At 33.8% G+C, this 20,027-nt stretch overlaps 1 protein-coding gene across 10 annotated transcripts in view; it reads right to left on the bottom strand.

Moving 5' to 3' along the window:
* The window catches only part of LOC136029188 (spectrin beta chain-like), a 134,010-nt gene that overhangs the window by 41,052 nt on the left and 72,931 nt on the right, over positions 1-20,027 (bottom strand). For all 10 annotated transcript variants that reach the window (XM_065707321.1, XM_065707317.1, XM_065707314.1 and 7 more), the window contains exons 17-25: positions 19,027-19,272; positions 15,235-15,453; positions 13,134-13,370; positions 11,759-11,980; positions 10,219-10,330; positions 8,392-8,561; positions 6,687-6,932; positions 2,678-2,841; positions 779-983 (exon numbers count right to left, since the gene is read on the bottom strand). In XM_065707321.1, the coding sequence (XP_065563393.1) occupies positions 779-983; positions 2,678-2,841; positions 6,687-6,932; positions 8,392-8,561; positions 10,219-10,330; positions 11,759-11,980; positions 13,134-13,370; positions 15,235-15,453; positions 19,027-19,272 (1,821 nt within the window). The remainder of the gene's footprint in view (positions 1-778; positions 984-2,677; positions 2,842-6,686; positions 6,933-8,391; positions 8,562-10,218; positions 10,331-11,758; positions 11,981-13,133; positions 13,371-15,234; positions 15,454-19,026; positions 19,273-20,027) is intronic.

The following is a 20,027-nucleotide window of genomic DNA, read 5'->3' as shown; positions in this document are numbered from 1 at the left end:
AAAAACAAAAACTTAACTTTTGAAGAAAATTTTGCTCGTACGATTTCTTACTGTGAACTGAGAAATTAGGTTTTTTTTATGTCTGACATTTTCTCTTTAACTTGGTAATTTGTTGAAAATTTTTAGTGGAATTTTTTTCGAAAATGAGTAAATTACCAACAAAACTTTAGAGAAAATCCAAATAAACTTCAAAGCCAATGGATAAAATTTCCCACGAAGCAGCATAATCTCTACCAAAAAGTAAACGCTTTCTGTTAAACCTTGTATCTAAATCTTAATTTTACTTTTTACAAAATGTAGGTTTTCAAGGGTGTTTAGAAAGAGCGAAATTCAAAGTAGCCTTATTTTATCCTCTCAATTCCTTTTTTGTATTGATGAATATTGTGGATGAAGACAACAACTAATGTAAACAGAACTACAGATGGAAGAACTACCAGGAACAGGAGGTTAACAGGTCTAACTATTTTTTATATGTATTCGCCAAAAAATTGGCCAATGAAACCGTTCTTGACTTGGCGAGTTAAAATTTGCTATCTTCAGAAGTTTGAAACTATCTTTTCATAAGACTTTCCACACAAACTACCCCTTCCCTTCCATTCCGTCAAAAAAGTAAAGACAAAAATGTCAATATCCATTGCGTCTGATAACAGCACTTTTTCCTCTAGGGATAATTAGTTGTTCAGCATTAATTGTCGCAATTAGATTAATTATAATTAGTCATAGAAATAAAATAATACAAACCAATAGCAAAATAAACATCGAAGTGGAGCAAGCTTACCGTGACATGGTCATAATCCTGTCCTAGTTCATGGGACCCGGCAACTACTTCTTTATCAGCAATCCATTGTTTTAAATCATCAACCTCTCGAGCAAGCATAAATAGACGAAGTGACTCCTCCAGCCGCATTCGACGCTCCCGAAGTAAATCTCGGAGTCCTGCATAGAGTTTGTCAACTTGTGACTGACGTATACCGATCTGCTCACTATAAAAAAGTAAATAAAAGAAAAAAGAGAACTTTTTGAAAAGAAGACTAATTCTTCTTAGATGAGCCACCTAAGGATAAAGGTTGAAGTTCAAGAAGAAGTGACATCCCACGTGAGTACTTGAAGAACTGCTTTGTAAGACGTTACACCTCCGTTTGGAATGGTCTCCTGAGGAATGTTATCCCTAAAAACGCATGGAAATTAGAAGTGACATCCCGCATGAGTACTTGAAGAACTGCATTGTAAGACGTTACACCTCCGTTTGAAATGGTCTCCTGAGGAATGTTATCCCTGAAAACGCATCTGTCGAGTCCTTTAGAAGGCTATTTAACAGATACAACTATAGGGACAAAACCTAGGTAAATTGTTAACCCGCGGCATATCAGGCCCTAAGCTCTTACCAGCTCAGGGCCATGAATTTTGACATAGATTTCAGCAATCAGCAACGAAACTTCTAAATAAAAATAAAAAGTACTACACATTAGTAGAAATAAAAATAAAAATTGAAAAACTAATAATGAGCTTCATTTGTAAGTATTTATTATTATAGTTTTGATTCTCGTCCATTTATTCCTGCTCATTGAAAGAAAAATATATGACATGGGTATTCATACAAAAATTCCTTCGTAGGTAACTCAAATTTTTCAAAGGGTCTACATAGATATGTCCAGAAAAAAATTTAAACCAAGAATAACTTGTGTCCAATGATTTCGGAAACGTGGCATTTTCTTTGGATTGTCTTTTATAGACACTCGTGGGGCAGAGGGGAGGGGCATAATAAAGACACGATCTAGAAGAAGAATCAACATCTCCTATATGTGGGTTCCGTGGGTTTCTGAAAATTTCATATTACATCTGCTACAGCAACTTAAATATTTGGGTTCTATATTCAATACAAAAATAGTTCTTTTTTTGTTTTTTGTTTTTTTTTGAACAATTTCCTGGTTATAAGTCACTGGTATTCGGGGGGTATGAAAAAAAGGTTGGCATAGGTCAAATACTGGTATTTCAAATAGTGACAATTTTTGACAGGAGCATAGTTCGACAATACGTTTCAGATAAATATCCTTCGTACTGAATTTAGAATCTGGTATCCAACATCTTCTAGGGATTACTGACTGTGTCATCTCTATGAAGGGGGGCGCCTCAAAAATTTCAAACGGTTACCATCAGCCACGTTGAGCTCTTAATAGAGATTGTATTTAAAATATATGAGGTGCGCAGATATTCACCATGAGGTTTTGGTAATGTCCCTTTAGATTAAGTTTCTCATTGTACCGAAAACCATGTAAACACACAATAAAGAAAAAAAAATATGGACAAAATTTCAGGTTTCTGAGACACATTGTATATAACATACAGCATGCTATCCATTTATCTCTGAACATTAGGGAGAAGTGGAGGAAAAAAATCCGTCAGGAGGAGTACATATTTTTGTTAATGACACTAACAAATTAATTAATAATTAATTATAAAAATAATGAAGTTTGAGAGCAGGATAAAACCTTAATTATAAATAATAGCTTTATATGCATAATCAAACAAAACAGATAACTTGAATTTGACAGCCTGAAAGAATGTTAACACAGAGGCTTCTTCAGTGACAAGCATCATTTGGCTTATTGTTCGCTTTTAAATTCCTTTCTATTTTGCTTTAGTTGATTATTTTCATTTCAAGGATTTGCTTATTTACCTTTCAGGGTGTTCTTCGGCAATCAAAGATTTAGCAGTTTCTCCAAGTCTGCGAATTGTTTCACTAAAATCGCTGACATCGGCTTCCAGTCCCTGGTGTTTCTTGATCAGGTTTTCAGCAGAAGTCATATCTTTTCCTCGATCATCACCCATAAGGTATAATTCCTATGAAAGAAGAAAAATAAGTCTTATAAAGAAATAATAAAATACTGTTAAAATACGTTTATACATATATCAAAGAATTTTACTGGTGGTAGTTATTTACGTAATATATATAAAGTCATTATCCAATATTAGCATTATAATGGACGCCACAACAATGAAGTTGTCAGCTTACCAAAAATTTTCAAAGTAGCATGTCTATTGGATATGATATCCACCGCTGGTACCATTATATGATCTGGGAACTCGTGAGCCCCCACTCTTTGTTCTCCAACACCACACCAGTGCTGCTGGGTTCTAAAGTTTCTTCGGGAACTGGTATTGCAACCAGCGTGTGTGTGAAACGTGCACTTTGTTTTCAAAGACCAAACTATTGGGCCAAGGGTGTCACAGTCTGTGTCAACACTGAAAACTCTCTAACTACATCTTTGGAGGGTAAATGGACCCTCCCATCGCTACATTGATGACGGTATTTCTCCCAACGCTTTTTCCTACCCTGCCTGGGTTCGGGGGAAAACAATCTTCCAGGGTTGGAGAAAAAAAACTCACTTTTAATCTCCAGAATGTCAACTCCAACAAAACATGCACTATGAACTCTATTAATTAGACTTTTCAGCCTTGGAACGAACTAACTACAAAAATGGCTATATTTACACAAAGAAACCTGGAGTAGGGGTGGGCCCTAGATTGGCGCTGGCTAATCCTATAAATGAGAGCTTCAAAATCAAACACTTTTTGAATAGCAATAGCTATCAATGGCCATGTCCAGACAGACAAAAGTAAATTTTATCCCAAAAGTTCACTTGTTGCGAAATTACTGGCTTGGCATCGAGACTTTAACTTGTAACTGAAGATTATATTACAGCCAAATCAAAGCAAACGTAATTACGAAAAATAAAACAGGTCGTTTATCTGAAAAAAGAATGAAAAGGGACAGGGAGCCCCAACAATGTCTGAACGAATACTTGTAAAAACTAAAGTGATTCATACTCTTATCAACTCTTCAAGGATTACTGACCAGGAATAAAAATATCATGACTCTTAGTGTAGCAGTTGATTGTCTTACCTTGGGTTGACTTTCTAATTTCAATGCTAAGTGAGGAGCAAAAGTGCGCTATCATTTTAATTTTTTCTAAGCAACAAGAGAGCTATTAAAGCTGAGAAAGCACACGTAGTGTGATCTTTCTGCCTCGATCCGAAACTGGAAAATGAAATAAGAAAACACTACCAAAATCATTATATTTTACATAGAGTGCTCGATTTTGAAATTTATTATATTTTACAGTAGAGTGCTCGATTTTGAACATTTTTCCTATAAATTCACAGACCTGCTTAAATACTTAATTTTTACTTTAAATTTATAATTTCGCCTTTTTTCTTCTTTTCTTGTTAAGATTAAGAATTTTAGTTTCAGAGATCGAGATTTCAGATTCTACACGAAATTTAAAACAAAATAACCAACGTGGAAAAACGTGCCAAAAAGGTAAAAAAAAACAAAAAAACAGGTTTGTGCTTCCCATTGTCTTTTAAACGCAATCCAAACAGAATCGTAATATCTCTCAACTGAATGTTAGAATTCTGTTCGGTATTACTACGAAAATTTTCGGTACAATTTTTAGAACAGAAGGAGACCTTCTTCTTGATGGAACTGTATCCTTCTATAAGCAGCGGAAAGAACAGTGGCTTTTAAACAAACATTTGTTTTTCCATACTATCAACTATCACTAGCAACAAGAATTGAGCTGTCAGGAATTCTATTTTGGTTCCTAGACCTATTTCAGACAAACCAGTAACAGAGCAGCCTTGAACAAACGAGATGATTTTCAATGGAAAGTGAATGCCAACAACGTCATACCAAAAATTTTTGCTGAAACTGTGTCCCGGCTAGCCAACCGATTTATATTTGACTGTAAAATTTTCATATTTGTAGATATTATAGACCAGTGGCTTCCAGCCAATTTCGGGTCACGCCCCACCCAGGCATTTACAAAATCCTAATGTCCCCTCGTGATATTTAAATTTTTCGTTCAAAATTTTACGTGCGTTCACCTGAAGAAAACTTAAAAAGCTCTTAACTTGGTACTTATATTTGGGTCGTCCTCTGGGCGTATTGAAAACCGCAAAAAAAGGGGAATGGAGTCCAAAACCTTAACTTTGGGCGCGACGAATCTATCAACTGTGAGAGTAAGGATAATCCCCCCCAGATGTTCATGAGGATTTCAAAGAACGAAAGTTAATTAGAATTGTTGCTTGTTTGGTCCTGGGAAGATCACCCTGGAGCTGGGAGAAAGTGGAAGATGCACTTGAAAGAATAAAAGGTGAGTCTAGATCAAGTTGGATGACGAGGGTTAGCATCATGTATCAGATATCTAGTCGTATAATACTCTTTTGAAGTGCTTTCAGAAACAAGGGAAAAGAGATCATCCATGTGGTCGGGAAACAAAAGAATACGATTTAATTTAGGATAATAAAAGAGGTTTTTCGGCACCGAAGCAACGTGTCAGCATTCTTAGAATACCATAAATCCAGCATTTTTAAGGTATTTTTAGAAGACCTTATTTTCATTAAATCTATATGGTACCAAATAGACAGATTTTAATCAAGAACGATGCCTAAAAATCGAAATTGACGATTCTATGCTCTGATAAAACAAAAACTAATAAAACCAACAGAAAGATGGATTCCTGATACTGGAAGAAAAAGCTTTAGAAACATTCGACAAAATTAAGAAACCTGAGTAAGAAACATTTAGGACAAGACAGTTTGCATCGAAGCTTAAGATTAACCTAACACACATATCCACTGTGTTTGAACTAACTTCACATTCCGTTCTCGTAGAAGTTCAAAGGGCGATATCATAGTAAAAGCAAACGGAGTGGCAGGACTGGTGAAAAAACACTCCTGTTTTGGATCTGTTTTTCTTCTTTTCTTCTATTACATGAAAATGTTTTGATGATGGAGTCAAAGAACCACCGCACATCTTAAGCAAGTCTAAATTTTAGTGTAACTTCAATTTGAAACTGAAGCCTGTTTGCTTGAACGGAGCTTTTGATAAATTGTCAAAAGTAAACGGATATCCCTGTACCGCGAAAACTTAACTGTCAAAATGCGCTTCAGCTCACATACTACAGCCTCTCGTTTAAGAACAAGCGAAAACCATGCTTGTTAGGTCCAAACAGGAAATTAGGTCCTAACAGCATCTTTCCAAAAAAATATAGTATCGCATTCATCAATCTAGTCTTAGGTTTAAACTTTCCATATTAACCGTAGAGCTTAGACATTTGCTACTTTTTTGCAACAGCCTGAAATCGACAACTTAGGAAGAAAAAAGAGAAAGGAAAAAAATGATGATGCCAAGATGTCAATAAAAAAGAAAAAAACTAAGAATGCTCCAGTAGAACAACAAGGCAAAAGAGGAAACAGAGGTTTAAGAACTAAAAATTGTCCAAATTAGTAATATAGGCAACTTTGTTCCTATTATAATTGTCAAGTATTCGAGTCCGAACTATAACTTCATAGACATAACAGTTATTCCAAATGCAGCGGGAATAAATAATTTCTTTAAACCACACTAACCACATTTACAAAGTTAAACAAATGAAAATGTAGAAAAGCTGGTATAATATTTTAAAAAGACAGTGGACAAGAAAAGAAAAGAAAATTATCAACAGAAAAAAAAATTAAACAAAAAAACAAAGAAACACACAACCCCTGCAAAAAAGATATTAAATTTTTCCGTTATTGAAAGTTTTTTTTTTCACTATCTCATTCCAAATAGCATACCCATTTTTCTATATTTTCATTGTTTAAATTTGTCATCGGGAGTGAAATTCGTAAACCAAAAATACCTGTTCAGACATCCACGCTTCAGCTTCGTTGGCATCAAAGAGATACTGCTGAGCTCGCTCACTTGCTAAGAGTTTGTTTCTTCTAACATCAACAGCCTCTTTCAAGGCTTGCCATCGGTCAAGCAGATCTTCAATACGTTCAGAAAACTCCAGGGCATCAACATGACCCTCATCTATGAGCTTTTGGCCATTATTGCATACTGAATGAATACGTTGTTCGTGGTTGTCAATTTCTGTGCGAAGCGACTGGTAAAAGAAAATTATCATTCCCAAGATCAGTATCATAAAAAATTTCAAGGCTTGTTTATTACTTGGCTTAATATACCATGAACTCATGAGAGGGCATGTAATGCGAAAATAAAACTAATTTTTAAGAATATGTTCAAAGGCTTTAAAATAAAAGAGGAAAAAACACATTTGTTAGCCCTAACTTATATCCATTATTTACAACTAAGCTTTTCATCTGTAATTAGTTGATTGCGTTAGAAATAAAGCTAGTATAAAGTATAGATTAAGTATAGACTAATAAAGTAAGAAAATTTAGCAGCTAAAAGGGTTGATTTTGTTTCCAAATCATATTTCTCTCACCTTTCTAATTCTGGTGCTGCTCATTGCTTTTATTCAAACTTTGGTGAACTTGTATCTGCATTACTAAATACCAAAGAACTTCGAGAGCAATAAATATATTTATATTTAATATATATTGGTATTTTTATCAATCAAAACTAAATTAAGACATCTTCGTATGTTTATTCTATAAGGGCAAAATATACCTTATATGTGAAAATTTACGAAGGCGTAGAGTTTCAGCTGAACAATAGTAGGACATAAGACAAAGGTCAACAATTCTGTCCAGAGGAAATTTATATCACCTTAGGTTTATCAATTAAATGTTACCTACAATTGCAATGATACGAAGAAACTTCAACTTTTATTTGTCTTTTTGTCACCTTAAACATTCAGAGTACATTAGCTAGTAAAACCAAATGAGAAGTCACAAATAAAATTTATTTTATTTGTGGTGCCGCTCATTTCAGTTTTTCATATTTTAGTGAACTTGAATTTGCACCGCTAAATTTCAAAAAACTTTGAAAGCAATAAATATGTTTATATTATCTATTGACATTTTCTATCGATCAGTACTATATTAAGAGATCTTCGTATTTTTATTCTTTGAGGGCAGAATATACCTTATAAGCAATAAGTTTCAAAAAGTATTGAGTTCCAGCTGAGCAATATTAAGACACAAAGCTCAACAACTTTGCCTACAGGATATCCATTTCACCCTAGGTTTCTCAATCAAATGTCACCTAAAATAGCGGTCATACGAGGTCTTTGAAAAATGCTAATGGTACCAAGCATTACTTTCAGATGTTTCCCCAAGCAAGTTTATTCTTTATCTTAACTAATAAATAATTATTTAATTTGCACTAAAGACAAGTAGATATAGACAAAATATAGAAATTTGACAAATAGTATAAATATATGTCATATAATATATAGAACAAAGTCACATAATATACGCCTAAATATATATTATTATATACTAATAGTTTAAACAAAACGTAATAGAGATAAAAATAAATGGTAATCCAAAATAAAAGTTATGATCAAATTGCTTTATGGTGGGTCCAGAATCAAAAATTTAACTAGGATTCATACCACCATAAGAAACAATGAACAAGAACGAAAAATAGGAATTTACCTGGTTCTTCTTCAGCAACTGATTCACGTTGAATAGACTATTGCCAAAATCAGCGCTGAGAACAAGTGGCATTTTTTCTCCTATCCACAATTTCTCATCCTCTATATCCCGTCGGAATTGGAAAGCTTCCTTCTTCTTCTCCAGCTCTCGTTTTCGGTACGATAAAGGCTCTTTAAGATAATGTATAAAGTTGTCATAAAGCTCTAAAAACCTTTAAATTCTCGGAGCAGCATGCTCTTTTTTATTGTAGAAATAGGAGGCAGAATTGCAAGAGAAATAACACCAACTGAATTCACTTGAATATTTGAAAATGCCTCCGTAACATGACTGTCTGTTCTCAGTGGCGGTTCTGGCCTCTCTTGTGCCCGGGGCAAAATCTTGATTAGCGCCCCTCTCCTGTAGCCCACAATTTTTTCAGGTCAGACTTTTACAAAATTTTCATTTATCAACAAAATTATTTTAGGTTTATTAATTAAATAAAAAATAAATTAAAATATTTAATTATTTAGTTATTATTAATTAATTAGTTATTTTAATTAGTTTTTCATTTTTGATTATTGTTTTATTTTATTAATTAATTAATAATTTATTAATTATTTCATTTATGAACTGCACCTTCTAATATATTAGAACAGTATAATAAAATAGTAATAAAATAATAAATAGTAATAATAGCAATAAATAAATTGTAAGAAAATAATAAAGTAATAAATAGTAATATATAATAAAATAGTATAACCGTTCGGTTATTTGTTTGAATTTTGGGCCCCTAAAACCTATGCACCTAGGGCAAGTGTTCCCTCTGTCCCTTCCCTAAAACCGCCTCTGTCTATTCTGTTCTGTTTGCGCAAACCCATTCAATTCTTATTTCCAGATTTTACATCTGAAAGCATATTTTTTAAGGGGTAAGAAGGTTGTTTTTTTAGTGGGCAAAAAAAGGCCGACAGAAGTTACAAACTCCTGCAAAATAAATTGGAGGCGGTAGGGGTACTAGGGCGAAAAATTTACATTTATCGAGGTCATTCGACGCTTGATCAGGAGACAATAACGAGACTAGTGTCCAGTTTAGCTCTTTACTTAGTCCATTACAGTTGCGCTGACCATGATATCATCAGATCAAGTGAGAATAACGAGTCTAGTGTAGTCCATAATGGAGATAGCCTGTGGTTCATCTTATCTTCAGATAACACGAAAATGATGCTTTATTCTCTTGCTTCACTTTCTAATCCAAAGTAATGCAAACACGAGTCCAGCAATAGTTTTACCACCACAAAATCATTCTAAATTTATTGAAAGAATGTTTCTCCGTCCTCTTTCTTTCTTTTTATCATCAGCCTATGCGTCATCGCGGTATACTGTTGGTAGGTTTCAAGTGAGTTCAAACATAGTCATCGCCGCAGAAAACACGATAACCTGACACGAGAGTTTATCCACCTTCATGACCACTCAACGGCCCATGCTGCCACTATCATCCGGAAAAATTTGGTAGTAATGTGTTGGACACCCCTTATGCCCTTACAGTAGTCAATATTTATCAGCCAGTGATTCGCATCTCTTCGTATCGCAAAAAGTAGCTCTAAACGGCCACCGGTTCAAGTGCTAAATTTGGATGGATGGATCGTCTGCAATTGGCGACTAACACAACCATTTCTGTTTCCGAAAGAACTGAAAGACAGAATTAAAAAGCTGGAAAAAGATGTGTTTCTGAAATGGCAGATTATGTCAATAAGTGACGTCTGATTGGTTCTGTTTTACTCTAGATGAAAACACTAAAAACACAAAGCTTCATTTGTATTTGATAAAATCTAGTAAGCAATAGTAACTGACCTTGAAGTTTCTCAAATCTTGACTCAACAAAAGATCTCTTCGCCTTGATGTCATCAATCTTCTCAGGTGTCATTCTCTCAAGATATTCAGCTTGAGCTTCAAGCTCTGTCACCTAAAGTAAAAGAAATATATATATATATATATATATATATATATATATATATATATATATATATATATATATATATATATATATATATATATATATATATATATATATATATATATATATATATATATATATATATGTTAAATACAAATTAAAATAAAGCTGAGATTATAAAAACAAGGCTAAAAGTACAAGCAAAACTAAAGTTCAGAAATTCTAGCTCTATAGTTGTTTGATATCCATACTTAGCTGGCTAACCAACAATTGAAGTTATAACACTCTGACTACCCACTATATTTCTACGCGATATTCTAGCACCAACCAATCATATTTCTATGCGACATTCTAGCATAAACCCATTATATTTATACGCGATATTCCAGCATAAGCCCATTATATTTCTACGCGATATTCTAGCATAGAACCAATATATTTCTACGCAATATTCTAGCATCAACCCACTATATTTCTACGCAATATTCTAGCAACTATTAGATGATAATCTATTCTGCTATTAGAATTAATCAACATTCTATGGTTACATGTTCAGCACCTTCCCATTTTCACAACGGTAACTCCAAACTTTGGGTTTGGCTACGGAAGGCTGGATTCGATTTATGCATTTCGCACAAAAGAAATTTTCTATTTTGAGTTTTCTCGATTTATTTGATTGAATCCAAAAGGGAATATCTAAAAGTAGATATGAACAAAATTCACTGATTAAGGGAAAAAGTGTATGGCAATATATTAAGACAACAGGTAGCCAAACTTCAATGAGATCCAAATCACATATAAAATAAATATAAATTGATTTTTTAATTTATAAACTTACAAAAGAAATAACAATAAAATAATTTTATGAAACAGAGACACAAGTATTAACACAAATCTCGGAGCATTCAAATATAAAAATGTTAAATATTAAATATTAAATAAAAAATGTAAATATAAAATATTAGTCTAGTCTCAGCAACAGGGCAAGTGTTTCTTTTCTCTTTTTTGGACTCTGGATATATTTTCTCAGAAAATCAAGGAAAACTCAAATGGTTTGCGAAAAATTTTCATAAGCGATAATCTAAAACTCCTAATCTTTAAGCGTTTGGTCAATTTATTCTTTAAAAAAGAAACAGTATTTGATTATTTTTCATTACCTATACAGTATTTGATTATTACCTGTACCAACCTTTCAGCCCGACATTCGATACAAAAAAGAAAACGAGATTTCAGGTTCTGAAACTAAAAACCCTTAGGTTACGTAGGAAATGGATAAAATACAATCAGTTTCGAAAAGAGACAGGTCGAAAAAGAGAGGTCAAGGTTGTTTATTAGACTTGTGGTATAAGGTTGCTATTGATTTAGCAAGAACAATTTATATAACATGAATTCTTATTTTTATGTTTGAAATAGTGCACAAAATAGCTGGGGACAAACCTGTTGTGCTTTAACCGCCATTTGTGTTTCAATGAGCTGTTGTTTCTGCATAAGAATATTGACCGAGGCAAGGTCCATTCCTGTATCTCCTTCAACTATTTGCTTCTCAAGGTCATCCATCCAACTCTCCACATCTTCGCATGACTGCTCGTAAAGCACTTGACGATTGGCATCAAAAAGTCTTTCGCCCTTTTCTTTGGTCACTTTCTGGAGCTCATCAAACTAGCAAAAATAAAATATATCTATTATGCAGAGAAAAAACATTTCAACAATTTTCCAACATGGAAAAGGGAAGACTCCGTGAAGGAGAAAAGTAGCAACGAACAAATTGTCCTATTTCTATGGCTCACTTTCTACTTTTTTATTTTTACATAACCTTTGTCTTTGTTTAACCCATAAACACTAGTCAAAGAGCAATTCTTAAATAAAAGGCCCTTTCAAGGATTTTCGTCACCATCCTCCAGGTCCCCTTGCTACAGTCAACAGCTTTCGCGTGATGTCTCCCTTGGGTCAATTTACTCGCTCTGGTCAGCAGTTTGAGCCATCGGCCAACGAAATACGGTTTTTTTTTAGTGACAATTTTGGGATTCATATAGCTTCCAGCAATATCCATGGCTCCAAAATATTTTTCCAAAAAAATCAACGTCCCCATCTCGAATAGTTTAGATATTTATTCAGGGCGAAAAATATATATTACACAAATCCCCTCTCCGTAACACCACACTCTCACATGTTCAAATAACTTCTGGTAAGTTGATCCTTTTTTTGCTCGTACTTGCTAATTTTGATTGTTCGTAAAATAAAAGCAAAAAAAAGCTGCCAATATTCTACTTTTGGATGGATACTTATAACTAGGAAACAGCACACTTTATAAAAAACCCTTCATTAATAAGGAAATGTCATCCTCAATCATTTTGCTGAAAGTTTCTAGTGCAGCAAGCAACAATGCAACAAGAAGGTAAATTTGTCATTTTGTTAGCTCACTTTCATTAGATCAAAACTGTTTTTATCCCTCACAAATACATATAAAATTAAGGGTTCAAGGCCAAATTGAACGTAGATAAATCAGCAGAACTAATTGAAAAGACGAAACCACTCCTGAGTGATCACTGTGTTTTCGAAAACAAGAAGAAGATGGACTATAAATGTTACCAAAATACAAGTTTTTCAAATTATCGATCTCACTAACTCTACACATCATAACCTTTTTTCTTGATCCAACTATTTTCTTCTTTTTTTATAATTAGAACTTTAATGCTTAGATTCATGAAAAACAAGCAATTTTTAAATCATGAAAACATCATCTACAGCTCACTTCTCTTTGAGTATGGCTATTAATAAAATACAATAAAAAATAAAAACAAAATGAACTTACCTGTAAAGAGATCTCTCCAACACGGGGGGAAATGACTTCCATCATACCAGGCTTCTCCCTGATAAGATCCTCAGCTGCTTGTTGAAGACGAAGAAGTCTGTCTTTATTGGATTTAATCTCAGCTTCAAAGGCTTGATGCCGGGTCCATTTAGAGTGAACCGTCTTAGCACTGCGATAAGTTTCATCTTGGGCAATGATGTATTTCTCTTGGATCCATTCAGACAGTTCTTCACAATCCTAAAATAATTTTACCCTTATAATAAAAACAAAATAAAGTCAAAGAAAACGTACTGTGAAGCATAAAAAAGGAATCTTACACTTTAAATAAGAAAGTAATAATCGAAATATAATGAGAATTTTCAAAGCCATATCCGGAACCAGCTTATAACTTTTCGTGACAGATTCGTTTGTCATAACAGATGAAAGGTAAATAATATTTAGTAAAACTAATAATGCACATAACAAGAACTAAGAAAATAAATAAAAGAGAGCGATTATGTTTCCACACAGGTTCCGCTGCCCAAGGAATGCTCTTCCTTAATATAAAACAAAAAATGTATCGTTGTGTTAGTCAGTTTATATAACCTCCAACTGCAAGTGACTTGAGCCATGTTTGGGTGTGTGTTTCCTTCGATCTAAACTTCAATTATCCTCCACAAAGCTAATGAATAGCAGATTCCTTTATCATATGGCAAGGGGACAAGGTGGATGCACAAGTCGACGTAATGGAGTCATCCCCTTATCCCAAAATAAAAAGAACCATCATGTTACATAAATGTGCTAAATGCAACATAAAATGTGGAGTTCTCCAATTATACTAGACAATTTGGTTTTATGATAAAATAAAGGCTTAAATAGTGCAAATCTGCTATTTTAAAATATATATTTGTGGAAAATTTGTGATTTTCTTTTCTCTCGAAAATCTTTTTAAAAAAAGCACGTTAATACTACAAATAAATAAAAAGTAGAATATAATCTATCCAAAGGCTTTGAGAATGACAATCCCTTTTACAATGACTTACATTTTCTCTTTTAAAATCACGTTAGATCAGTTCAAATCTTGCTTGCCATTACATTCCTAGTGATAATAAAACTGTTTACTACGCCACTTTTATCTACTTACTTTGGGCAGTTAGACAATGCTGAGAAATCAAGCCGCAAGTACCTTTTCAACTTATATGGCAATTCTTTGCATTCTTTATATATTATTATTTTTTTCATGTATTTGAAAGCATGACAACTGTTTTAGCTATAGGTTGTAACTGACTTTTTCTCCTTTTTTTGTAATTTTACTCCTACTGATGGGAACAATCGACATTTGCAAAAAAAAATAAAGCATTTAATCAAAATAGAGAAAGAATGAATTGCCAGTAAGAGAGTTGAATAACCAGTTGACTTACTTGACTTGACTTAACGCTCTTGCTCAGCAGGGTCGCCCAGCGCAGAGGGAACTGGTTGACAGCATCGTCAGTCTTCTCCAAGTAACCCTGTCCAGGGCTAAGGATGGGGCCTCATTTGGGTTGATGTTTTGGCTGAGCAGGCGTTTGTTCCAGTGAAGGAAAGCAACTTTGCTCTTATAGATTCCCAAAGTCGCGGTTATAGATTCCCAAAGTCAAGTGATAGGCAAAGAGCTAAGACAGCTGGTTGATCAACACTTAAAATGGCTTGCTTCCCTGGCTCCATAGGGGGCACTTGGATTATCAGTTTATGCAGCGAAATTACTTTTTAATACAAGTTACAATGAAAAAAATAGCTATTAGTCTTTGCATGGTTAATCTCTTTATAATAGCTATTGTTATCCCTTCATTTTATGAAAATGAAGGATTTGGATTCCCAAAGTTAATTGACTAAAGTTGAACAAGTTGCCTTTCGTTATAGTCAAGTCGAACCTTATAACGATTGAAGCATCAAAATACTGCAAGAAACCTGATAGATATCAAGCAAAAGCATAAGAGGAATAATCGACGATAAGTAGATAATATTGCTATTATTATTAATGGGGAAAAGTAAATCTTTATGGAACCCCCACAAAGTGATGGAATAAATGTTCATAAATGTGCAGAAAAATCTTGGATTTCAGCTTCTTTTTACATTGATTTACCTGAAGGAACTGGTGAAGTTGCAATTCATCCTTAAGTTTCTCCATGAGTTGTAAAGCCCTTTCACGGTTGGCCTCGCGCCTCTCTTGAATACCTTCAGCTTTTTTGGCAACTTTATCGGCTTGGAAGTGACCTTCATCCATAAGGCGTTGGGCAAACTGAACAACAGCATTCAATTTCTCATCATTTGCTTCCATTGTTGTCAAGAAATTTTCATGTCGCTGAAAATAAACAAAATTACAAGTATAGCGAGGGTCTTCGGGACATTAAACCCTAACATAAGAAACCACGCTGGTCAGTCATTTAACTTTGTAGATGACACAAGACTATCGGTGTCCTGTCCAGAATCCTCCGCACATTGTGCTATGAATTCTGACTGTGAAGCTGGTGTAGATGAAACTCAGCATAAAAAATTTATATTTATATATATATATATATATATATATATATATATATATATATATATATATATATATATATATATATATCAAGACTTTAATATCAAAATTTAATATATATATCAACAATTTAATTTCAAGACTGCATTTAATTTCTTTTTAGTCGATGAAAGGTCTTTTAGCGCAATTTCGTGTGCCAGTGCCAGGTATCTAAAGTTCAATGCAGGTAAGCACCCAGTAAGAGGCTTCTTGTGTTGCCCCTTTTCCCAATGTTTTGCCACCTATTCCTAAGAATTGTTCCTTTACCTAAACCTCAAGACACTCGCTCAATTTGTGCAAAAAATATATTTGTTCAAGGAATTAGCTGACTTCTTAAAAATTATCTATTTTCGGTATGCGTTTTTATCATATCTTTAGTAGTCACTAAAGAAAATTGAGAAATATATGGTATTTTCTCCACTTGATTAATACGATACCCCAACTCCAAGTGCACTTAAAAAAGGAAACAAAGATACTGGAATAAGAATCAATGACGCATTCAATAGGAAAAACCGAAAAATATTGTTCTTTTAGAATTATCCATTGTCCATTTGATCATTGGCAATAAAAATGTCTGAGGACCGACGGGAAAACATGTTCTGTCACTGCTTCCATGACGGTTTGGCTGATGAATTGATTATCATTAGAATTTTTTTCAGTAAATTGCTGCAAAATTTGTTAGAAGCTCAGACAAACCAAATGTTTAGGCTGTGCTTAGAAACGCCTAGAGAAGAATAAACAAACGGAAATCAGATTTAGTTTGTCAATTCTCAAAAATGACAAGAAGTGAACTAAATAAAATTCATTTAGATAAATAGCTAGAAATATATGCAGATACAGCGGAAAACAATAATAAACAAAAGCAGCACATATACCACCGTACACTCCCCTCATGACTATATAGCCGAAGATGCAGGGAGAAAGGAAAAACGCAAAAACAAGAGACTAAAAAACAGATATGAAAATGACAGGTGTATCTCCCACTGATTAACCAAAAAAATCAAGAGAGATCAAACTGCCGATCGCAATAAACAACGAGAACACATAATTTCAATTTGAACCAGAGACATCATCAAAACAGCGGCAGTAAAAAAAAAAAAAGAAAAAAAAATCAGAAATAAAAATGCTTTTAAAAAAATTCAAAAAGCTCCAAACGGGCAAAACTTTTTAGCTGACTAAAACAAAGTAATCGAGGCAGAACGAGAACCATTGAGGGGGGGTTGACGTTTGATCTGACTGATAGAATAAATTAAAGTCAAATTTTACCTTACTTCTTTCTGCTGTCTTCTTGCTTAAAATTAATACTGAAACAGAACCCTAAATATATCTATATTTGGATACCTGAAGATGTAAAGTGGCTCTTCTTGAATAATGGCAAATCAATATATAAATAAAGGTACTTTTTCTTCATCATTTTTTTCTATAATTAGTCGCTTAATTATGAATTAGTAGTTTCCGGGAACTATGACACCTTGAAATAGAATAAGTTATTTTAAACAAAAGTTGACGACGTTTCTACTACTACAATTAAAAAAAGGGGAGGGTTTTTTCATCTTTCATATAAGCAGCTTTGACATGACTAATTTTGTCAAGCATTTTTAGTATTAAATAAAAAAAAAACAAGTTTTTTTAACTGAAAGTAAGGAGCGACATTAAAACTTAAAACGACCAGAAATTACTTCGTATATGAAAGAGGCTTTTCCTTCTCAACGCCTCGCTCTTTACGCTAAAGTTTGACTCTTTCTCTCAATTCTTCTTTTTAAAACAGTAAAAAACTTTAGCGTAAAGAGCTGGGCGTTGAGAAGGAAAAGCCTCTTTCATATACGAAGTAATTTCTGGTCGTTTTAAGTTTTAATGTCGCTCCTTACTTTCAGTTAAAAAAACTTGTTTTTTTTATTTAATTTCTGAACGTTTTTGAATCAATGCATGTTTTGATTTTGGCTCTCCGCAGAGGAATAATTAAAACGAAATTTGCATTTTTTTTTTTTTTTTTTTTTTTTTTTTTTTTTTTTTTTTTTTTTTTTTTTTTTTTTTGGCTAAATGGCTTTCTCATAATTTTGATCGAATGATTTTGAGAAAAAAAGAGCGGGGGAGGAAGCCTAGTTGCCCTCCGATTTTTTGGATAATTAAAAAGGCAACTAGAACTTTTAATTTTTTACGAATATTTTTATTAGTAAAAGATTTACGTAACTTATAAATTAGCTTACGTAAAGAACTTTTGTATTCTCATATTTTTATTACATATATGAGGGGGTTCGCCCGCTTGTCAGATCCTCGCTCTTTACACTAAAGCTCAAATTTTGTCCCAATTCATTAAGAATGACCCCAGAATCACAAAAGCCGTAGAATAAATAGTTGAAATTACTAAAAATACTTTTGCGTAAAGAGCGAGGTATTAGGAGGAGGTGAGCCCCTCAAATGGGTAATAATTTCTGTTTATTTTAAGTTTTAATGCTGCTCCTTACTTCCAGCTGAAAGAACTTTTTCATATTTATTTTTTCATTGTTTTTTAAATAATTCTAGTAAATCCTGCGCTCCGTTCATGGAGATTTTCTTCCCCCATGACAAATTATCGATGGAAAGTTCCCCCAGCATATCCCCCTCTTCTCAACCCCTCCCCCCAACCAAAAAAATCCCCCTGAAAACGCCTGTACACTTCCTAATAACCATTACTATATGTAAGCACTGGTCAAAGTTTGTAACTTGTTGCCCCTCCCACGGGGACTGTGGGGGAGTAAGTCGTCCCCAAAGACATAGTTATAAGGTTTTTCGACTACGCTGAATAAAATGGCTATCTCAGAATTTTGATCCTTTGACTTTGGTAAAATAATTAGCGTGGGAGGGGGCCTAGGAGCCCTCCAATTTTTTTGGTCACTTAAAAAGGGCACTAGAACTTTTCATTCCCGTTAGAATGAGCCCTCTTGCAACATTCTAGGACAACTGGGTCGATACGATCACCCCTGGAAAAAAAAAAATAAAAATAAACACGCATCCGTGATCTGCCTTCTGGCAAAAAATACAAAATTCCACATTTTTGTAGATAGGAGCTTGAAACTTCTACAGTACGGTTCTCTGATACGCTGAATCTGATGGTGTGATTTTCGTTAAGATTCTATAACTTCTAGGGGGCGTTTCCCCCTATTTTCTAAAATAACGCAAATTTTTTCAGGCTCGTAACTTTTGATGGGTAAGACTAAACTTGATGAAACTTATATATTTAAAATCAGCATTAAAATGCGATTCTTTTAATGTAGGTATTGGTATCAAAATTCCATTTTTTAGAGTTTTGGTTACTATTGAGCCGGGTCGCTCCTTACTACAGTTCGTTACCACGAACTGTTTGATTGAGTAGCTTACCTTAAGTAAGGATTCGGCTTGTTCAAGATTCACTGGGGTTTCGTCCTTGCTAAGCATGTGCTCTTGTTGAGAGAGACAAACTTCTGCCTGTTTAGCGTCTCTGAGGAACATCTGGAGATTGAGAGACTGTGACAAAAGTTGTTGCCTGTTCTCCCACATTTGATGGAGTTCCTCCCAGCCATCACGCAGTGCACGCAGACGCTCTCGCAAAAACATGTATTGTGGATCCTCTGCAGTATTTGCATCCTAAAAGCGTAAAAGAATACTTGATAACAACAGCAACTAATCAGACAGCTTTAAAATATGATTCTTCAGACACAGTGCATCAATATACCCAGTGGGATTTTGACTCGTGACTCCACTCTATTGCATTTTGGCTAAGTTTCTGACTCATCCTATACTGAAAGACCCAACAATGGTCTGCTAGAGCTAAGTCCTAACTTTTGGTGCAAGTCAAAAAGAAAAAAAAATCTTGAAAAGATACAACAACAGAATGTTATTTCAGTAATTGGCCTTGCAAGAAGATCAAAAATACAAGCTGAGCCATTACCCTTACAAAAAAGAAGAAAAGCACTTCAAAAATATGAAAAGATATAAAGATAAGTAGGTACTTAGACAAACAAGTTTTGGAAAACCGTAAAAGAAAATGACTCAACTTATACGTATGAAAATTAACGCAAATTAAACAAATCAATAGAGATTAATATATTTTCACCTCACCTGTTTCTTCAGTATATTTCTACTACGAAACTACATTACGGTCATCTGTCTGTTGCATAATGCTACTTGTCTCAGGGTACAAGACAAGTAAAAATAGTTACTTGTTAGTTTGTTGTTTTTTTTTGTTTTGTTTTTTTTAGTTCAATCTTACATTATTATTTTTTCACATCAGAAAAATATCTCTTAGAGGTATAAACACGGTGGAGTTTCAATGTTTTTATAATTAAGTTGTCAGTTTGTCCAGCAGGTTGATAAAGTAGGGAATATGAAGATTCAGGATA

This window comes from Artemia franciscana, chromosome 7 (genome assembly GCF_032884065.1).
Source record: "Artemia franciscana chromosome 7, ASM3288406v1, whole genome shotgun sequence".
Taxonomy (NCBI): domain Eukaryota; kingdom Metazoa; phylum Arthropoda; class Branchiopoda; order Anostraca; family Artemiidae; genus Artemia; species Artemia franciscana.
Note: the sequence above shows the minus strand (reverse complement) of the source record. Positions and strands in the feature narration are given on the sequence as shown.